This window comes from Lathamus discolor, chromosome 6, assembly GCF_037157495.1.
Source record: "Lathamus discolor isolate bLatDis1 chromosome 6, bLatDis1.hap1, whole genome shotgun sequence".
NCBI classification, from domain to species: Eukaryota; Metazoa; Chordata; class Aves; order Psittaciformes; family Psittacidae; genus Lathamus; species Lathamus discolor.
Genome location: NC_088889.1, coordinates 62,809,965 through 62,832,827, shown reverse-complemented (window position 1 = coordinate 62,832,827; position 22,863 = coordinate 62,809,965). Strand labels below are relative to the sequence as shown.

General features: G+C 39.8%; 2 protein-coding genes across 2 annotated transcripts in view; one reads left to right on the top strand and one right to left on the bottom strand.

Annotated features, from left to right (window-relative positions):
* KIAA1549L (KIAA1549 like) overlaps positions 1–6,130 on the top strand; it is a 71,515-nt gene extending 65,385 nt beyond the window's left edge. The window contains exons 21-22 of the mRNA XM_065685812.1: positions 962–1,113; positions 5,849–6,130. Coding sequence (XP_065541884.1) covers positions 962–1,113; positions 5,849–6,130 — 434 coding nt within the window. The remainder of the gene's footprint in view (positions 1–961; positions 1,114–5,848) is intronic.
* A 15,076-nt stretch (positions 6,131–21,206) lies between these two features.
* C6H11orf91 (chromosome 6 C11orf91 homolog) lies at positions 21,207–22,624 on the bottom strand. Its single transcript, XM_065682799.1, has 2 exons — positions 22,261–22,624; positions 21,207–21,277 (listed from the first exon to the last, which is right to left on the bottom strand). The coding sequence occupies exons 1-2, from the start codon at positions 22,622–22,624 to the stop codon at positions 21,207–21,209; spliced, it is 435 nt and encodes a 144-aa protein (XP_065538871.1).
* Positions 22,625–22,863: the final 239 nt, after the last annotated feature.

Here is a 22,863-nt window from a genome sequence, read left to right as displayed (position 1 = left end):
ACTTCACTGAGGGCTCAGTGACTCCAGCATTCTTCTGACACAGGAGAAAAGGCACTACAACCCAGTGTCAGAATGAAAGCTAGGACTTAGTCCCTGGCAGCAGAAAACACTGTGTAAATGTAAAGTATAGCATACAAGTTTTTAGTCTGTATTTTGGATGAAAATATCCCTCAAGGTTTCTTCCTTTTTTTTTTTTTTTTGGTTGTTGTTGTTGGGTTTTTTTCTTTTTTTTTTTTTTTTTTGAGGCCGTGTTAAAATGGGTGATATGGTTCTGCTCTGGAGGCAATTGTTCGGTGATAAATCTGAACTGGTGTCAACAAGTTTCCTTAAAAATAGTTAAGTCAAATCATAGCTGCGTCATTTATTGCAGTTGTAGACTGCTTGTAGGAAAGGAATTGAGCAGGTGCAGCCTCCGTATTTTTTATGGAAGCATGGAAGTTTTATGAGGGGGTTGTTGAGATTACAACCCTTTAAATGTATCACTCATTTTTACAGGTTTTGTGTCTAGAGATATTAAGACAGTTTAATTCTGACAGTTTAATTCTGCCTAGACACATGAAGACAGACTATGTAAACCGTGAAGAGAAAGGTGCATTACTCTGAAACCATGGGGACAACAGCTAAAAGTTGAATACAAAGAAGCAAATATAAGCGGGACCGTCCCCTCCCTTTTACCTAATGGTTCAAAGTTTTGATGAAGATCAGCTGTTATAAGGATCATGGACTAAATCCTCCTTTCTTTATCTGAAGGCTGTGTATTGTTTACAGACAACTGCAAATCTTGCCTTTTCCAGTATTTCCCAGCATGATAGAGGTGTTCTAGACAAATGGTGAGAGCCTTAAATCCAGCCTATGGTGGTCACATTCTCACAATCACCCATGAGTTACTTCATAGGCACTATCTTCTAATTTAAAACTGAAAATGGCAGCTATTAATTATATCTACTCTCTTTTTTAATAGGAAATACCGTACCAGCAGTGTTTGCCATACCAGCAGGAAACCGACCTGGCTTCACAGGCTATTTTATCCCAACGCCACCCACCGCATACAGGAACCAAGCCTGGGTGCCCTATGCTGGAGAGAATGAATTACCAGGGCAGTGGGCAGACTCAGTAAGCATCCTTGCTTGTCTTACTACATATGTTTCCTGTGATTTGCACAGGAGGGGATTTAAGCAATGCTAAGTGATCAGCAAAGAATCTGAAATGGATAAGTCTTCCTTGAATGGGAATAATCCCTAGTAATGGAAAGCTGTGAGAGAGGGCATAGATACTTTAGCTGTCCATCCCATGAACTGAAAGCAGGGTCTTTAGAGAGTTAAAACATTCACTAGGTTAGGGACTGACACACATTTAAAGTTGGTGAGTTAGGTACCATTTTTCTTTCCTAAAACAGAAGTTAAACAATTGGATAGGCACATGGCAGGATTAAATGATGCTGCCTCTCAAGGTGGCTTTGTGCTGTTTGGAAGCAGGGGAGCATCTTTCCCTTCTGGAGGCTTCTCTCAAGACAGCCCGGCTCCTGAATCCTAGCTCCCAGTACTGCTGCAGCTCTCCATGCTGCAGAGTGCTTCAAGTCCTCCTGCAGGCTGGAGTGACTGATCATAAAATAAATCATTAGTTGCACAATCCTAGTCTAAGAAGGATGTAATTTTTAGCCCAGACTATACCTACATTTCAAAGAAATAAAGTTGAAACATCCTAAAATGATTTGCAATAGTTTATCATGTTTGAAACAATTTCTAAAATGTAAGGCTTTTTTTCCACTAGGGAAAAGGAAAAAAGATCAGTTCTGCTGCTTAGGCTCACATCTGGTATTTATGCAGAACCAATTCAGCTAAACAAACTGGGAGATAGATTCTATTTCCTTGTGCATATAATCAACAGAATATTCTAGTCATGGCAGTTACAGTCTAAGTTGGCTTTGAGCAGCTAAACGAGAGATGTAAATGTTTTTGGGGGCGGCTATTTGTTGGCAAATCTTTATTACTGCTCCTAATGCCTGTGAGGAAAAGAATTTGGTTTAGTTGTCAGATGCAAGCCTGAGTCTGTATGCTGAACTGTTGGGAAAAAGAGGCTCATCTGTAAGCTGAGTGCATCTACTGCTGTGCCCCTGACACTGGGAGGCTTGTGATGCTGTGGTACCAATTCCCTTCCCAGAGCTGCCCTTTAAAGGCAGTGAAACCACCTTATTTTTGTTGTTGTTGTTGTTTTGGGGTTGTTTTGTTGTTTTTTTTGGTGTTTTTTTTTTTTTTCCTTATTGACATTTTAAATCCAGGAGGTCTGTTGTATCTGAGAAATCATTCAAACTTTAATAACCACCTAACCCCTCCATCCCCCAAACAAATCAGGAAAAGTGTTTTACTTATCTTCAGTTCTTTTCCCTTTTGTACCTCTACTCCTTGGCTGCAGTCCCATGAAAAAAGTCAGGTATCATGTGTCAAAAGTGGAGGCTGAAACTGGAAAGCAAGTGTCCAGACAGAGTTCCTTCCTCTGGAAAGAGAAGGGTGTAACCCTGTTGTAGGTTTCCTTGTTTCCAGGGAAAGAGATGGGAATAGCAGTTAGTGTCAGTGGACCATACATGGAAGAATGAAGAAGGATGCAAGAAGCTGCCTGAAAAATAACTGTGGCAAGACAGAATTCAAAGGAAACAAATGTTCCTTTTAACTGCATTTGCCTATTACAGAGCTTTAACAACTTGGTGCTCAGATTTTCATCCCTCCTGTGACTTTGCAGGAAAAAAAGTAAACCAAAACACTGCAGTTTCCACGATGAATCTGCACTTTCCAATGATTGCAAATCTGTCAGAAATTGTCTTTATTTGAAAATCATTACTAGAGGAACAACATAATACAATCAGAAGCCTGAATAAAACTGCAAAAAGTAAAGATCTAAAGTAATATTGCGGTTTTAAGTTTCTGGATGATTTCTGGTTTCTGACTCTAGAGTATAGCTTGATCATGCTTGCAAGATTTTCTTGACTGTTCGTAAGAACAGTGGCTTAATATCCATAAGGTGAAAACTGAAATTCTTTACTTTGCATGCATTTCCACTAGCTGGGCTGTAAACACGTAACACAGGAAACAGAGATTTCACAACAAAGAATTATCCTATAAGCTCAATTTACTGTAGTGTATGATTTTCTCAGTTAAATGGTAAGTACTGAAGCACCATGTCTTGTGGGAGAGGGCAACTGTATCCAACAATGCAGTTATTTTCCAAATTGCTAGATGCTGCTTAGTGAAAGTAGTAACCTGGTGGCCTCTAGTGGCCTGTTCACATGTTGTACTACTTAAATGTCTTGAATAATCTATTGTAAACTGAAGAGGCAACTGCATTTAATGATCACTTTTGTATCATGCCTGCTTCCTGTATTTGTCTTATCACACTATTCTGAATGTGTTTGACATTCTCTTCATCACTTGAAGACTATTGGAGGTCATAAGGAGCATGAGTGAATGTTAGTGGTTAGGCTTTAACAGGTTCTTAGACACCTGAAGTGGCAATTTTCAAAAGCATCCAAGGAGTTGTTAAACTCTCGTGGGGCCAGAGCCAATATGGGACTTAAGCAGAATTCCAAAGCTGTCATTCTGCAGTCCATACTGCAGTCCTGTGTTCCCCAGAAGGTATGTACAATTGGCAGATGTTCCCCACCTTGACATTTCAGCCAGCTTCTGCAGAATTCCAGCACAGCCTTAGCCCTGGTGGGTGATGCACCTTACACCTCAACCTGACTGGCACACAGAAATTAGCTGAGATACTGGTCTGGCTGCCTGTATTATATGCTTATGCCAGACTTTAATGCATTTGGAAAGTCGAATACGTTAAGGCAAATTTAAAGCAAAAAGAATTACAAAGTTAATTTTTTAGTCATTAAACATTGCGAAACCTTATCTATTAACTCACAAGTTAATGAACAGTCTCTAAACTGGAGAGACGTAAATTTGACCAGTGGACCACTGGGTGGATAAAGAATTGGCTGAATGGCTGCACACAGAGTTGTGGTCAACATCTCAATGTCTAACTTGAGATGGGTAACGAGTGGTGCCCCTCAGGTGTTGGTGTTGGGACCAATCCTGTTCAAAATCTTTGTTGGCGACATGGACAGTGGGATTGACTGTGCCCTCAGCAAGTTTGCTGACAGCACTAAGTTATGTGCTTCTGTTGATATGTTGGGGGGAAGGGATGCCTTCCAGAGGGACCTCAGCATGCTTGTCAGGTGAGACACTGCCAACCTCATGAAATTCAACCAAGCTAAGCGCAAGGTCCTAGACCTGGGTCAGGGCAATCCCAGGCACAGGTTGGGAGAAGCAATTCAGAGCAGCCCTGTGGAGAAGGACTTGGGGGTGTTGGTTGATGAGAAATTGCACAGGAGCCTGCTTCAGTGTGCACTCACAGCCCAGAAAGCCAACCGTGTACTGGGCTGCATCAAAAGAAGTGTGACCAGCAGGTCAAAGGAGTGATCCTGCCCCTCTTGTGAGACTCTGCTCTCTTGAGATCCCACCTGGAGTACTGTGTACAGTTCTGGTGTCCTCAGCATAAGAAGGACATGGAACTGTTGGAACAAGTCCAGAGGAGGGCCATGAGGGTGATCAGGGGACTGGAGCACCTCCTGTATGAAGATAGGCTGAGAAAGTTGGGGCTGTTCAGCCTGGAGAAGAGAAGGCTGCGTGGAGACCTCATAGCAGCCTTCCAGTATCTGAAGGGGGCCTACAAGGATGCTGGAGAGGGACTCTTTGTCGGGGACTGTAGGGACAGGACAAGGGGTAATGGGTTTAAACTAAAACAGGAGAAGTTCAGGTCAGACATAAGGAAGAAGTTCTTTACTGTGAGGGTGATGAGGCATATTCTGAGTATAGTGTAGGTAAGTGTAGTTTTCTGAGTGACTCAGTTCACAGAAGAGCATCACCCAACTTTCCTTACTTCTTGTTGGCAAGGACTAGAGTGATTAGCTGGCAAGCTTCTTCTCAAGGAGAAATTATCTTGTCCTAGTAACAGGTTATAGGTTGCTTTCTGTAACAACATAAAGCCTTCCTCAAAATGGAGGGCTGTAGATTCCTGCTTTATAGACCTTTGCAAAACATAAATACTATTTTTATTTGATGCATTAAAAACTTCTGAGGACAGTAAAGACTGGTATCATGCTTCATGGATTTGTGAAGAAAATTTAATATCTCACAGTAACTAAAGAGCCTAAGTTATTCTTTTAATTTTAGCCAGTGTAACATTGGGCTGAATTCAGTGAAGTCACAACAGAGTAAAACAGTGAATCCCCCATGGAATGTGGCCAGAGATCCTGATACTTCTGAGATTTCAAACCTCTTTTTCCATGTTGAGTTTCCAGGTTGGCGTACCTAAGTTTATGTAGTGAGTTTTTGTTAGCAGTAAGTCTGGAGACTTGGCTAACTTAGATTAGGTGGTGGCTGCAAATCAGTGAACTCTACTTTTCTGCTCTAGGCTTTTTGATGTCCTGCAATGTAGCGTTGCTGCCTGTTTCAAATTGAACTGTTTGGGCGGAATAGTAAGCAGAGACCATACTTTTGGAGAAGTCTTCTCCCTTTGACTTTTTGCAGTGATGGTATATTAGGACACACAGTGTTTTCCTTGCTAGGTGTTTTTGCTGCCACAGTCTGGAGAGCCGAGTGCCCAGTACATTGACATGTGCGCATGAATGGCACATACCAAGACAGACGGTTGTAATGTATGCTTAAGATTATGGGGTTTATGTTCTCTTCATATGGTCCTATCTGTTCCGCCTTATTCTGCCCCAGGGAGGGTTGTGTTACCTGGCAGGTGGCACTATGGATCAATTGGTCTGTATAATTTTGTGTCATTAAATACTCTACAGGTTCCACTTCCTGGATACATTGAGGCTTATCCGAGGCCCCGCTACCAACATAACTCTCCTTCCCGACTGTCTCGGCAGTACAGCCAGCAAGCAAGCATGCATCCCAGCCTGGAGCAAGCTCCTTTGCCGTCCACTGCAGCTTCCCAGCAGAGCCTGACGGAAAATGACCCATCTGACGCTCCTCTTACCAACATTTCTACAGCTGCCCTTGTAAAGGCAATAAGAGAAGAAGTTGCTAAACTGGCCAAGAAGCAAACAGACATGTTTGAGTTCCAGGTCTAATATCTTTTGTGCACAGTATTTGTATCATGCAACCTGGAGTAGCCAAAAAAGCAACTCTTAATATTCAGTTACAAATTTGCTGTGAGTTGTGCCAAGGTGATGGCATTTTTCTCTGTCTAAAATGTCAATACTATGAAATTACTTAAAATACAGAAACAAGACTCTGAAGACATATAATTCTGCTTGCCAGCTAAGGAAATGCTGCCAGGTATAACTGTTCAATATGGATAAGAGTGATCATATGCAGTTGTTTGTCACTTAGCTCCTGTATTATGACCCATCATCATTAGAGATGCTGCTGAACATGTCTGTGCCACGCAGTGTTTCATTTGCAGGCCCAAGGTAGATCTGCCGAAAATAACTTCTGCATGTCAAAACTTTGATTCAAGAAGAGAATACAGTAGAGCACGGTTAGCTAAAGGCCACAGTAGGTGCAGAAGTGGGCATGTTAGTTGTTTGCTGCAGGACATTGTATAAGGGATGCTGATTTCAGCAATGCAGTCATTCAGCATTTTCATTCTAGAGACTGTATTCAAACCAAAAGAATTTGAGATTAGTAAATAATACAAATAAATATCGTGTAAATAGCCCCTGTTCTCCTCATTCTATTAACAGTACAAAGAGGTGAAAGGAGAGAAGACTGTGAAGAAGGTGAATGATAATTTGATAATCGGTGGCTACCTTGTCCTTAGATGCTACTGATGAGTTATGGAGGAGACTTTTCTCATTGTGAAAGAATACAATGCATGAAGAGCCAACAAAGGATATTGGTGCTAGAAGCTTCCAGATAAATGGAGAAGGGTTATTCACGTTTGCTCTATATTCAGGCTTTTCACTTTGAATGCATGTGAAGCTGGTAAACCTGAGACCTTTGCACAAGTCTTTTCAACCTGGAATAATGAGTACACCTTCCTGGACAAGAAAACCTCTGTTTAACACAGTGCTTTTTTCTCTTTCTTAAACAATGTTATCTACTAAAGTGATGACAGAAAGTGCTACCTGAAGCTGCAGTTGAGTTTTTTTGATTACACTGGAACAGTGAATGCACATCTAGAAAGTTCTGAATGTAGAGGACCTAATTATTATATTAATGTGTAAATAAGTAAGCAGTTACATGGATTAACAAAAATAGCAGTGTTCTGTGTAAAAGCAAGCATCTCCAGAAATTATGCTGACTTTATATTGTGCAAGATAAAGGTCACTGATTGTTAAACTGCATTGTTGTATGAATACAATCCCAAAAGAAAATCAAAACTAGCTGAATGGGATAGTAGTTGATCTTTTGCAGTTGTACAAACTTATTGGAGATCACAGTTGTTTTCTGTTCCTTCAGCAATTAGATTCAGGTACTGAAGATGTTGCAATATTTGTTGCGTTAGGCATGTATGATGTCAGCTGGAGTTAAAGGTAATGTCCTTCATTTCAGTAAGTTATTTAGTTCTCCTCAATTGCTTATGCTATGTTGTCTGATCATTTCATTTCCCTGAGTTTCTTTGGTCTTTACTGAAGTGAGAAAGGGAACTTGGTTTAACTTTTCAACCATCAGTAAAATTAGAGAGGACTAGAATAGGGGACAGAAGATGAAGTTGATGAAGCACAAACTTTTAAAGCAGAACTATTTTTTCCCCAAAATAATTATATTATAAACCCTAACTGAGATTGTGATACATAGTTATCCTAGAATATACAGATATCTTCTGCTCCAATACCTTAAATATTGCAGAAGCTTTTGGAATGCTAGCTAATCTTTCAACAAATGTGAAAATTCATTTTTATTATTTAAAAATCAGATATAAATAAAATGTATTTTTGTAATTTCTATGTATATATGTGCTGTATATTTATATGACTAATCTGTAATAGTCAGAAAATTTCCATAAACCAAGTGAAAAAAAAAAAAAAAAGAAAAAAGAAAAAAACCCTATTAATATTAATGATCAGTATAAACATGCTATGTCTGGAGTACACAAATAGACATTTGTATGACTTGGATACAAAGCAACCAAAGAAACTCAATCTTTCATATAAATATGGTCTAGTAGAGGCAGACTGCTGTCTCAGTTACCTGTCAGCTAAATAATACTGATCTTATCAGTGTAATATAATATATCCAAATTGTGTTGAATTAATAGCTGCCTAAGAGTATCACACTTTAAAATAACAAGTTAAAAATACTGGACTAAACTCAGTGTGCCATAAAAAGACTAACTCTGTTTGGCTGCAGTGGCAACTCAATTCACTGAGAACAAGGCTGAGTTTCTCTGTCAGGGTTCATCCATACGTACAAGTTTCACTAGAATCCCTTTAACAATATTCTGTTTATCTTGCAGTCATTAAAATCACTGTAACGTAAGTGCAGTAAGCACTTACTCTGACTGCATAAGTGAAGAGTGGCTCACTCTTATTTAGCCTAAGCTGGTTCATAACTTTATTAACCTAATTTAGTGAGATCTACACTAAATTATGCCAGCCACATTTTGCATCTGCTTTATTATCTCAGTTTTTCAATCATTCTTCTATTCAGCCCAGTGAAATTTTGCAAGTAGATACGCCCTTCTATGCAATAGGAAGAAAATGGGCTGTGAAATAAATATCTGTATCTTGGACTCTAGTTTTACAGAGTTATCCTAAAGCTGCAAATATGGAAGCAGCAGCAATCACATGGATGGGAGTGCTGAAACCATATAGCTGGGAAGGATGGTGTTACGACTTATTTCCAAAAGAGTCACAGGAGGTAGGACATAAGAGATTATACAGCATTTTTGGGACACTTAGCTCTGTTTGTAAATCTGTAGCCATTCTAAAATTTAAGCAATTTAGTAGTCCTATCAAAAAATATGTGAGTATGTCTTAAATAATGAAGCATGCATCTTGCCAGACTGGAAATTAAAATTTGGATATTACATAGATGTACAGGCTTTGAATGCCTGCATATGAACAAAGTGAACACATACAAAAATAAAAAAACCCCAAACAAATATTTAAGTAGCCTTCTAGAAAGAAAACCATTTCAGTAAAGTTAAACAAAGTACTCTTCATACTACCGAAGAAGACTTGTTTGCCTTTCAGAATTAATTTTGTTTGGTATTGTTATTGATGATGTGCAGTCCACTGAATATTCCCTGAACCATCACTCTGAAACCATTGTGGTGCACTTTATTCACAAAGACATCTTACATTCCTCATGGCTTTTTATTCTGTTTGTAATATGTTTCTGTATTTTTATTTTGTTTTTTTTAGTACAAAGTAAGATTATATCAAGACAGTAAGGACATTCCTGGGAAAGAAAAATCATGCTGTAATATTTATACTGTTTGAGCACAAAGCAATGATAAAGTGAAAATATAGTGTATAAATAATTTGTAATATAATAAACATTTTGTATGGCTACAATTACAGTATAGTTTTTCAATACTGATTTTAAAGAAGGAAGTATCCTTGGTTAAAGTTACAACCTCATGGACATATGTTTATGCCATTTTTACTGATAAAAACTATTAAGGTTTTTCTACTAAATACCCCAGTGTTCTTTAAAATTTATGTTAAATGTTTAGGTGAAATTGCTGTTGTCTGTCTACAGAAATTTTGATGTTCTGACCACTATTTATCTTCAGATCTGTAAATCATCAGTAGAAACATCTGCAAATGAAACGCATGTAAAACTACTTCTTGATATGTGTGTAATGACCACTGTCAGTACATATATTATGTGTGACATTTATGAACATCAGTAACTTTATAGAGGATAAGAGGCTACTCTTGAACACTCTTTTTTTTTGAGAAACACATGTTATCTGGATTTGAGGGAAGCTCTAGCAGTTGGTCTAGAAATATGAATATTTGTATCTGAAAATATTACAGATAGAACTTGATAAAAGTGCATGTAAATCTCGTATACTGAAAAGTGGAATTTATAGTAAGTAATGATCATTTCTTTTTCAGGCTAACTTTGAAAAGGTGAGAGGTAAGAAATATAAGATAAAGATGTGAAACAAGTAGAAAAAGCAACACTGGATTTATTACAGACTGTCCTGTTTAAGGGGTGATACACACAAACCTAACTATATATTTTAAGATGTCTTGACTGTTAAAGAATTAATTACCTTTTAATGTAGTTTTTTAGCCCTGCATTGCAAATGTAAGAGCTAACTGCCAGCTTCTAAAAGTCTGAAAGAGCTTAAAAGCAGTAAATTTTCTGAGTTAGTAGTCGTCACTTCATTTTTCTGACCTTGTTCATCCTGTACATGTCTGAGCAGCTCCGAGTACTGGGTCCAAGGAAACTGTGTATCAGTCACGGTCCTGACCTTGCATTTCCAATACATAACTAAATCTCTGTGGCTTCCCACACCTGACTGGTATGAAATAGGAAAAGAACAAGTGCGAGATAATAGGAAGAATATTAAGGGGTCAAGAATACCTTGCTAGTCTGGAAGCCATGGATCACCCAAACCATTCTATGATTCTGTGATCTTCTATGGCATGTTAACTCAAGCCTATTAGAAAATGGTTGTGTTTGGCAGCTCTTTGTGGCACGATACATTCCTCTCATTGTCAGTGACTGATATGTGTAAATTAAGAGTCAGTTCTATCGCAAGAGAGTGTATCCACTCATGCTTCCACTCCTTTGTGTAAGCCATGTGCATTCTCTGTGCAGCTCCACATAAGTGTGGCATAATCAACATGAGTAGTTTCCAGTTACTCAAAATAATCTCTTGTAATAAAACAAGTTGTATGGCATCTAATATATATTTTATTATATCATTAGGAGGGCAGAAAAAGGCATGATCAAACAGTATGTTAGTATATGAACACCACTAGCCTTTTTTTTTTTTTTCCCAGGCTTTGTGAAAAAAGGAAAGGTCAGTCTGCTAAGATCAGGACTGCTTACTGGTGAGAGCACAGCGGCCCCTTGTGCTCAGTATGCTGGTGTGGCTGATGGAGCAGATCTTTCTACTTTCCACTTACCTCCATAAAAGGCTACAAGCACATCGCTGTTTTGAGTAAGACAGACATAATTTTGAAAATAGGTGTATACTGGGTAGAATACAAGTAGAGAAATAGATACTTCCACCTCATTTTCTGTCCATCGCACCTAATACGTTGCTCCAGATGCATTAGTGGTCTGCTAAGCAATTTTTACATAGAAGTATGTGTTCAAAGAGAAATTAATTACCTCCAGCCTATAATGTTATTTACGTATAGCACTGTGGGCTTTGTACCAGTGCTATATGTCAAGTGGTAACTTATATTTTCTGTGCTAGACTTTCTCTTCACAGGTTAATTTTTTGGACATAACTCCAGGACTGAGTTGTGTTGTTTTTTTTCTTCTTATCAAAATACCTAAAAGTGCTTTTTTCCATTTAAAAGGGTAGTCATGCAAAATGAGGATAAGAGGACTCATTTAGAATGTTTTTTTAACTCTTGCCCTTCTCTTGTAAATAAATAATGTGAAACTCAACTGTGGAAATGAGATTCTATAGGTCAGTAAATGAATTGCATACTGTTCTTCCACAGGAAGTTTCCAGATGGCCAGGTATAAAGGCAAACCTGGTTAATAGCACAGGATATATTGAGAATAACTGCATTGATAAAAAATGCTTTACTGTGCCCAGTGTCTGAAAAGCCATCCAAAAAACGGCATCTGGTGGTTCCTGTTATTCATGAAAATTTTCGCTTGGGCTGTTTACCAGACATGGAAGATGAGATGGGGATTTCAGTGTGGTGCTGAGGTGGGCAGACTGCTCTATGTAACACATCTGCCCTTTGGGTGGCCTTTAGTGCCAAGAGACTATAAAAACTATAGCCACCAAAGTGATGTGGCAGAAAGGTGGTTTAGGTCCTGATCTTTAAAACTGCTGAGATGCCCCAAAATCAAGTAGCATTTAATCTTTTTCAAATCATCTTGAGACCATGCTCCTGTTGAAAATCCATAGGATTTTTAATAGAATATGGTATCATATTTATGTATATATATGTCCAAAAATATTTTTTTGAAACTTGTTCTTTGGTCCCTTTATTTGTCTTCATCCATTTCAGGTTCCTTAAGAAGTACAGAGGCAAACAAAGAGTTAGTTCTCAAAGCTTTTTTCTGTATGAGGCTTGTGAAAGATGAGAAATGGGTTTTAAATAGTTTGGTGGCCACATGTATAGCAAACGTCTTGAAAATAATTACAAATACCATGAATACATGTTTCAATAATTTGTTTTTAATTTTTTCATTTGTTAAATATAATTCTTGTGTTAAGAAGTGCCTGGCTTCTCATGAATTACCATGCTCAATTCATTTCCAAGGAGTAGCTTGAATCTATATTACATTCTGTAAGTAATTTTTAACTTTATAAATACACATTTACATATGATAATGGGTCAAAAGGATTGTAAATCATACAGATTCCACTGAATACAGTATTTAGAGAAGAGGTGATTTTTTATTCCAAAGTGTGTCACCCATCACTTCAGATAAAGGTGTTCCTATGCTCTGTAAACCAGTGCCTAAACAGTGTAACACAACTGGCATCAGTTAAAATCTTGGATAGCTGGCAAGGAGCACTGACTTTTGCAGCCTCCAGTGGGACCTTTTAAAGAGTGCCTATGTAAATTAATAGTTTTTTCAAATATTAAACCAGAAATATGTGGGTCCTTAACTCTGGCTTTTTATGAGGAATCAGTGGCTTTTAGGTCCTGCATCACCAGCAAAGTTAACAAATAGATACCTTCAGATGTGATGCCAGAATACAGCAGCCTCTGCCAGGGATTCACCAGGATCTAAAGAGCAAGTGACTGTAGTAGAAAAATAGGTGATAAATCTTCTATTTCAGCAGTGGATGGACACTAATTACGAAATTACTACTGTTGCAGGTTAAAAAGTCTTGAAGTTAATTGCTTAGAATCAGTTTTATGTATTTGGTTAGCTTTTGCTTTCTTCATTTGTTAAAACAGTGCAAAAATAGCAACAACAACAGCGTATTCTATTTCAGAGTTCTAAACATGGAAGATCTGGATATAAGTAAACTTAAGGTTTATTCTTTGTCCTTGCCTTTACTACTTTCCACACTGCAAATGGAGGGGACGGGACAGGATGGGACGGGATGGAGGGGGGGGGGAAATGAGCATTTTACCCTCCACCAAATTAATTTTAATATTTCTTTTGATGACAGAGGGACTGGGAAGGCTTTTTTCATTTCACGTTGGTGTTGGGTTCTTCAAAGTGTATTCAAGGTCATAGTCAATAGAGAAAAAATGACAGTAAAGCCAAAAATTTTGGAAAATAAGCTAGAACCAGTCTTACTGTAGCTTGCACTTTGTTTTAGGATTTAGCAACCCAGAAGAAACAGCTGACACACAACAAAGGGTCTGTTCTGGGCAGTCCTTTGCATCTCTTAAGAAGGAACATGTGTACAGCACAGATATTCTTATGTTGACTTTTTATTTTAATTTAGTGTCATTCTTGCTATTGCTGAGCATTCTGAGTATGACTTTTACATTGGTGTACACAAAGTGGTGCACTCTTTGGCGTGCTGATATAATGCTGATGCAATAGAAGTAGTAACCAACATATGTGATGGGAATTAGCTATGGCAACATGTGTCTTTGGCCAGTGTTCTGCTTTGTGATACTTACAGATGTCATATTAGTATTAAGGCAAAACATGACTACAGATAATGTCTTCCACTCAAGCTGTTGGCAAAACACCTGCTCGCTTCAAGTAGAGCAGGACCAATACAGTATTCCCTCAGTGCATTAGCTATTACAGGGGCAAAGATAGGAAGGATGCTATCTGGTTATGGGTACCTGGAAAGTGGGAGATCAGTTAATCCTTCTCAGAATTTCGGAGTGGTCCTAGGCAAGGTGCTTAATCTGAGTATGCCGAAGTGTCCCTGTTCCTAAAGGAAGGTGAAGGGACTGCCCTTCCTCACACCCTTGGTGAGAGGCTAAACTAACTGATGACATTAGAAACACTGAAACCCTGGAGTGCAAGTGGATACATTAGTATGAAGCACTGTTTATTATTTCATGGAGCTTGGTAATTGTTCAAGACTATAAATTACCTGTTTCTCTGGTAGCATTTAAATATATGTGAATTTACAAGAAAAAAAATCACCTCCTGATACTATTTCAGTATGTTGTAGGAAGCCTTTCCATTAACAGCTTCTACACTTTTTTATGGAGATGTTATATCAATAAATTGTCTCACTTCCCATGCAACAGATGTGACTTTCTGATGGAATGAACTTTTCTTGTCTTTGAATTATGGAAGGGACTAGCTCTGCATGATTACAAATATCCATGTTATCTTTGTTGTTCACAGCTTGATTCAACTAAACTGTAAAGGCTGTGTCTGTGAAAATTGCTCAAAATTTATAAGTGTTTCAGCTTTAAATGGGAAAATCAGCTTTCTGAAGACAGAGCTGCAAGACTGAGAATGATTTGTAAAGCCAAGTCTAGAGAGTAAACTGAAAGAGGAAGAAAATAATTCATTAAAATTTTATACTATGCAATCAGAAGGGAAATCTCCAAGAACTGGTTCCTTTGGCAATTACAAATGTAAAATCATACCAATGGTAGAATTTTATATGTCACTGCAAAGGATGCATTTAGAATGTGCTGGGTCATTATCAAATGCCTGGTTTTACTCTGAACCATAGGGTGATTCTTGAAATGAAGCTTACAAATTCATAGAATAGTTTTTCATGTTAGTGGCTATAGCTTAGTTGAACTTATAAATGTTTTTTCTTGGCAATTTTGCACACTAAATAAAATATGTCTTAAAATTTATGTTGCTACTTATTGGTTGTTCCTGCTGTGTCCCTTTCTTTAGATGAGATGCTTTATAGCATGAGCATGCTTTTCCCTTGCAGCTGCCAGGCTCGTGGGCTGTGTAGGGGTCCTGCTGCTCATGCCCTAGAGGCAGAACCTGACAGAGAACAGGAAAGAAGTTTTAAAAAGTCCACAAGTTAAAACCATGTATTTCAGTGGTGGTATTCCCTCTGAAGAAAGGTGTTTGCCTACCTTACAGAGATAAGCAGGACAGCAAGCCTGTAGGTTTTGAGGACATCTTGTGATCCTGTGTTTCTTTTGTGACATTCTATTCTCACCTTAATGTCCTCTATTCCTTCCCCTAATATTCAGTCACTGTGAGTTTTATCAGTATTTACCCAGGCCTAAGTTTTCTCCTGTCAGTCAGAAGTGAAATGAAAATTAAAAATAAAACACAGGTATGTGCTTTTGACAGTACTGTTTTTGTGTCATTTGTGATGCAAGAAACTTGGAATAAGAAGTTCATTTTACTACAAGGAACACATCTAACCCTTCCTCTCTTTGTAGTTTCAGAGGAAAAAAAAGAGGCAGGAACGTATCTTTTCAAAATAAAGGATAAATGGACTCCCTAGTGTACATATCACTACTAAGGTTCTAGACAGTATTACTTAAGATACAGGTTTATATATATATATATATATATATACTTAAATTGTCAGTGAGTGCTTAAAGTGCCTCATGGGGTTGTTCTAGCTTTTCTCAAGATTTATCAAAATCTCAGCCTATTTTGCAAAATATATGTTTTCAGCTTGTAACATTGCACAACTGACTAGTGTTATTACTAATTATACATTTCCTTAGAAAGGCCAAATGCACCACTTATTGACTGCTTCCTGGTTAGCACCTCTTTGATTCAGTATCTAGATGTTGGCGATCTTAAGAAACACCACCTCCCAAACAAACAAAAGTGGACAAATTTCCTAGAGTTGAGTGGTGCTCCTGATTTCCCTACTTTATGTTGAGATACTAGCTCTGAATTTTCAGGACAGGTGGATCTATCATGCAGCATTCACTGCTGAAAACAGAAAAATCATTTTATGATAGCCTAGTGTTTTGGGGTTTCCTCTGTAAAAGGTCACTGAGCTAATTAAGGCAGCTTTACTTGAAGATTAATTTACATTCAAATAATCCATTGTAATAAGGCTGAGTATCAATTTGAAAGTTTTAATGAGGCAAACTCTAAAATAAAACAGTCTGCAATTTGATGGAGCCACATGTTTGGTATAAAATACTTAAAAGCTTAAATGCATTAGTGTTTTAAAATGGCTTTGTATCTAATTTTTCCCATCATAAAGCAGCCAAGACCCCTTCACGTTTCAGAAGTGAAAGACCTGTTGGCACTCCTTGGGGAGCACAAATATCACTGTAGGTGTAGACATGGCTCTTTCATTAAGACAGCTCATTCTCAGCCCTCAGGTTGGCTGAGATGTGGCACTCCGTTTTTTGAGAAGGCTTCTTTGTTAAGAATTGGAAATGGGAGCAACCTACCAATGTTTTGAGATCTCTGCCCAAGAATCAAAGTCATAGCATAATGTTTCTTTCTTTAATGCAATATGGGTAGATTTGTTGAGTCACAAGGCAGCTATATGAAAGAGATCTGAGCTATGCCAGCATCTAAATGTCAGGTTTAGCTCTGCTAACCAGTCTAAAAGAACAGAAAAAAGTAAAAAAAAAAAAAAAAAAAAAAAGCAGTAATGCTCATTCTATTTTGTTTAATATATGTTTAATTTTTACAAAGGACGCAAATAGATCAGTTTTGAGATTAACCCTACAGAGATGAGAACAACCTACTGGATGTAACAAGACCAGGTGGAAACAGACGAGAAAATTAAAGGTAAATAAAATGTTTATAGACAATTAGAATTGACATATGTACTATTAACTGGTTGTATGTCCAAACTATTAATATAAGCTTATTACTCTCTAGCCAAATTCATGTGTTAGTATTTTCCATTGAAATATTTAGTATTTTCCAATTGAAAGGACAAACAGTAATTTTTTTCCAGGTGTTATTCCTTACAGTATCACCCAGTAATTAAACATGAAGTGTTGCTTTAAGATAAAGGCCATATGACAAACTGAAGAACAGATGGAAAATAACCCTTAAACTGTATGTTGGGAAAAGTAGCTCTGCTTAAGCCAAGACACCCGCAGTGAATAATGGCTAATGAGAGAGCTGGAGGTGTGGCATTTCACAACAAGGACTCAAGTTGATGCAGAGACTCAAATCCTTGGTTATAATCACCAAGCCCTTTTTATCCCCTTGTTCGGTACTTTCCCAACCTGCACATGCGTACAACATTCAATCTCGTTGGCCACTGTAAAACTCTCCAGGCAAACAGTCCAATCACAATGTTGCAGACCCTCTCACAGCCCCCACATCCTCTGGCCTTCAAGGCCCCAGCTCATTGCCCCAGGGTTTGTCAACGCCCCAAGCCTCAGAGCTCATTCCTGAACTCTTTCATGCAAATCTTATCGCCTTCACTCCCCACATGAATGCAAAGAGAAAGAGTGGATAAAAGGTGAGGTAAGTAACAGGCAGAAAGCAGTGATCATATGTAATGGGAATCCTTGTAGGCCTTTGCAATGACCATGTAAAATCTGGAGTGGTTTAGGAGTGAAATTATTCTGGAGATTTAGGAAAAATGAAGAGCTCCCCTGTTATCTAGCTTGGTCTGAAAGCTCTTCTGTGTGAGGCCTTTAAAGGCTGCTGTATATTGGCCATTTTATTTCATGTCTGAGTTTGTCTTGTGTATTTAGGTACTACTACAGATCCCATTTTCATAGTAATTAACCGTTTCAGTATCGGTTCCACAGGTTTAGCCTCAAAACTCTTTGAGCAACTTCTCTTCATTCTGCAGAGGGAGCTGTAAACCACAGAGGGCCAAATTTCCGAGTTATTTGGGTAATAATTTGATTCTTTCATCAGCTAGATTTACCTTTCGTGTATTTCCTGCTTCAGTCTCCACATTATGTTTGAAAAGAGAGAGAGAAATCATCAGTGATTATGTGAGCATTTGATGACCAGGTGTAAAAATACTTCATTTAAGAAGCCCACTTCAGGAGCTGGCACACTTGTACTGTGCCATCTGTAGTAAAATAGCTTAAAGGGTGCCAACTACTGAAAACTGAACTCTTGAGCCAGAAGCACAATATCATTAATTAGGCTTTAAAGAACTAAGCAGCAATTAAATGGTGCCAATGTGGGCTTGAGGAGCAGATTTAAGCAAGCTGAAGAGGGGGAGGGGGTGTTTATATTGTAGCATATGATGGATTTGGAGTGCAAAAGGGGAAGCTCACTGTTGACCTGCGTACATTTAACCAGCAGGCAGCTGACAGGGCCCTGGGCCAGCTGAAGCAGTCTGTATCACATGGACTGCCTGCCCCACAGGCCCAGGAGACACATCTCACCTCAGGCCCCAGCTCCTACCCAGGCCTGGGCTGCGCTTCAGGAGTGCCTGTGAGAGGCCTTCCAGGTTTGAGGGCTGCCTTGGTGACACCCTCCATGGGCCTGTTGTACAGGTGTTCCTGCCTCTTCCTGCATGGTCCCCCACCTCACCCTACCTGAGGCACACCAGGATGTGGACAAAACTTGCCCTTATCACACTGCCCCAGCCCTGCTCAGGCTCTGCATCATTAAGAGCATATTGACTAGCAGGTGAAACCGAGACTCGCCATATTGGCAGAGACACCCACCTGACAGGGCCAATTGCAGATGGTAAGATTCTGTTTAAGATCTCCTAGCAGCTCGGATAAAAGGTGATTATTATAGTTAGCTGATTGACAATAGGCTAGATATTTTTTAAATATAAACTCTGTGTAGGGTAGATCAAAATCTGGCTGGAAAGACTAACATAGCAAAAGAGTGAATGCTGTAATAATCAGTAACACAAAATAAAATTTTGATATCATATTGTTAAAATGCTTCACAGCCAAGCAACTTGAATGCAGGTTCGTTTTTTTGCTTTTGTTTTTGTTTTTGGTTTGTTTTTTTTTTTTAGAAAAAAAAAAAAAAGCCCTGCTTGACAAAATATGCCAACTTCAGGGTTGGTAACTGTTATTTCATGCTGCCACCTACCGCTCTTGAAATAGAACAGGCAAAAGTAATTGTTTTTTGCAGGTTTTCTATCAGTCTGATGAGCCTGTTTACTACTTCGTTAGGTTGTTCTTGATGCCATATATATGGCATTATTCTTTTTTTAATGGCAGCTGTTCTCCAGATCTTCAGTCTGTTATTGCAGTACCTGTCCATATTTTCTCAGGAAAGGATGTGTCTTCCAAACATAAGGATGTTGTCACTTTAAAAACAGACACAGGCTTTAGCCTGAGCACTACTTGTTCTAAAATAACTGCAAACTGTTAGTTGAAAGTCAGTGGTACACAACTATTCTGTTAAAAACTAACTAAAGCCATAACTTCTATAATTTTGTGGTATGCTGTTATGATAACATCAAAGTAGTTTTCTAAAGCTTGCTTAGAGGCATAGGAGTTTTAACCATACATATTTATTCTCAGTTGCACTTATTTAATGTACGGTCATGGTTTAATCCCAACCAGCAACTAAGCACTGAATCTCCTGTGCAGGTCCCTTGACCCTACTCTGTTTTATGGCAAAACCGGCCCTCAGAAGGATTTGGATTATTTTCTTCCCTTTCTCAAAAGCTTCTTCTTCTGTATCGTCCCACACCATGATGTCATCAACGTATTGCAGGTGTTGCAGAGCTTCACCCTATTCCAGTGCAGTCTGGATAAGTCCATGGCAGATGGTAGGGCTGCGTTTCCACCCCTGGAGCAGTTGATTCCAAGTGAACGCCTCTGGAAGTGAAAGCGAAATGTGGCCTGCACTCTGCTGCCAAAGGTACTTAGAAAAGTGCATTAGCAATATCAATTGTGGCATATCGCTTGGCTGCCTTTGACTCCAGTTTGTACTGAAGTTCTAGCATGTTTGGTACAGCAGCACCCAGTGGTGGTGTGACCTTATTCAGGCCATCATAGTCTACTGTTAGTCTCCACTCTTCACCTGACTTTTGCACTGGCTATATGAGGTCATTAAAGGGTGAGTGGGTCCTGCTGATCACTCCTTGCCTCTCTGGTTGATGAATCAGCTTCTGTATGGGAATCAGGGAGTCTCAGTCTGTGTGATATTGCCAAAGCTCAGTCAGGGACAGGGATCAAGTGGATACCTCTTTTTCTGGTTCTGCCTCTTCCTTCTGTTCTTGTAATGGCCTTGCTTCATCCTCCTTCACCAAACAAGATGTCTTGCTTGTCCGTTTCTTCTTGTATATAGGGGTGGCTAATGCTGGTATGGGTTGGTTTTCTGGTTCAGCTATGGTGCCTGTCACTGGGCTTCAAGTGTTGCTTTGCCATCAGATCCAGATACCTTCTTTTTGAGGGCACTGCATAGCTTTGAGCAGGGCTCAGTAGGCATGAGCCAGGTCCCAGCATGTTGCAGTGACTTGTGCCTCTCCGGAATTGCCAGGGTGACAGGATACTGCTTCCAAATATTTTACTAGTTTTTCCAGATTCTGCAGTTGTCAGGGGCAGAATTCCAAAGCACTGGAAGTGCCCACTGCCCTAAACACTTGCCCATATCACCCCTGAAACCCTGCCATTCATAACTATCCAGCCTTGGGGCAGATCTCTGCATGGTACTCTTAAATAGCTGTTTAACATTTGTGCCTTACATTGGGCTCCAAAAAGGACTGTCATGGTTTAACCCCAGCCAGCAATTAAATACCATGCAGCTGCTGACTCCTCAAACCCCTAGAGGGATGGGGAGGAGAATCAGAAAACCTGTGGGTTGAGATAAGAACAGTTGAGCTATTGAAATAAATAATAACAGTAATAATAATAGATGAAACTAGGATATGTACTTAGAATTAAAACACTACCAACCTGTATTTTGTATGGGAATTACTGTGTTTCCCTGTTACATTTATCTTGCATATCATCAATGCACTGCTACAAATCGTGACATCACAAGTGTTAATTTCTGAGTGTTTTTGAAGAAAATATTATCCATCCTATTTGCCTATAGTAACTGGAGAAAAAATGTTGAGATATATAGTAATGTTGTCAGTAACTAGTACCAGACAAATAATACACAAAAAAGCTCAGTAGGAAAATATACTGTATTTTTTAATTTTGTAGGAGAACAGCATATAACAAGTAGAAAAATAATATTGAAGATCCAGTAAAATACTCTGTGGCGATACAGTGCTAGAATACCCAGCAGAAATAATCTTCATTGTGGTGAAATCTATTTCTTCAGCTTCTGCTTTACTTTTATGCGTTCTACCTTTTCTTCTCTCTGTGCCTTCAGAAGGTTATCTAAACAGGAACAAACCATAATTTGTCATTAATTCTGTCATTAATACTTTACTTTTCAGAAAATCAAATAATGTGTTAAGCAAACTAGTAGTATTCCTTACAATTTCTTGGCTAGCAAATATCTGAAAACTGAAGTTTCTCACATGTATTGAAAATAATAGGTATTAAAATGGGGGGGGGGGAGGGGGAAGGTATGTATTGCTATATAACAAAGGAAAATATTGATTTCCTGTTCTGAAAAGTAAATATATACAAACTATCAGAATTCCTTTGAGATCTTTCTTTGAATGTAAATATCTGACGGACATTTCTTGTGTGTTCTTGTAACCTTTGCGCTCCCAAAAGCTTTCTGGCTTGCAGCCTTGAAGGAAATTATGAGCACCATATCTTTTACAGCTCCCTATTGGAAACCCTCAGTAATCAGAACCTGCCAAACTGTGTTATTTCCTGTATTTCCTTCAACAAAAACTATCTGTGCTTATCAGTGGCCTTTACATCAATGTTGAATTACAACCACAGCATCTCATTAGTGCATGTATATACTCCCTCTGATTTGAGTGACATCTGCATTGTTTTTTTGTTAACACTTAACGACTTATGGGTTTTTTTTTATGACACTAGGGGGTTTGTCCATTTGTGCATAAGTAACCACATCTGCAGTTCTTGTCCCTCCTTTAATTTGTGCCCTCAGTCAGTTGTCCATGACCAGTGACCACAGTAGATGACACCAGTTTTGCTCCCTGCACCCAACGTGCTACCTCAGACTCCTGTGGCCGGGACCCAGGTAGGTGCAGGGCCCCCAAATCTGGATCTCCTCACCCCTAACCCTGCAGGCACTCCGCTGTGGGTGCAGAGGCATCTGGGACTGCCCCTGCTCATCGACTACTGTTGAAGAACCTGCAGCCTGTGCGGCCGGGCTGTGTTCTACCCGTTGGAGCCCTGCTGTAAAGAAGCAAGGGGAGCCATGGCCCGGAGACACGCACACTGCTGGGCGTCGAAGCCCTCGCCGACGAGGGCCAGCAGATCCAGCTCCTTGAGGCGGATGCCCAGCTCGGTGATCTCGTCCTCCAGCCGCTCCTGCTCTCCGGGCCGCCGCATCGCGGACTCGCCCCTGCCCTCCTCCGCAGCCGGCGCCGGGCAGAAGAACCGCAGCGGCTCGTAGGCGATGGGCGCCAGTGCCGCGGCCCAGCGGGGCGTCCCAGTTGCGGCCGGCGGGGGCTGTCGCTGCCCGCCCGTGGCCGCGAAAAAAGTGTGCATTCCGCCGCCTTCGGCTGGCGGCCGGATGGGCTCGGTGCGGTCGTGGAACTGCGGGAAATACAGTGGGCCCGGCGGCCGCTGGTCGGTCATGGCGCCGGCCGCCAGTCTCCGGCATCCAACGGCGGTTGTCCTGGAGACCCGCCGGCCGCGAGTCGGCGGTTTTGGGCGCGGGCCCCTCCGTGACTGAGGGTACCCGTTCCTTGTTGCGGCTCTTCGATCTCGCCCGGCGGCTGCACAGTTTCCCCAGCTGGTAACCTCAAATCTTACAGAGACTAGCTAAAACAGGTTCTTGTCAGACATTCATCTTCTTGAGGGAAAAGGGTCCCTGA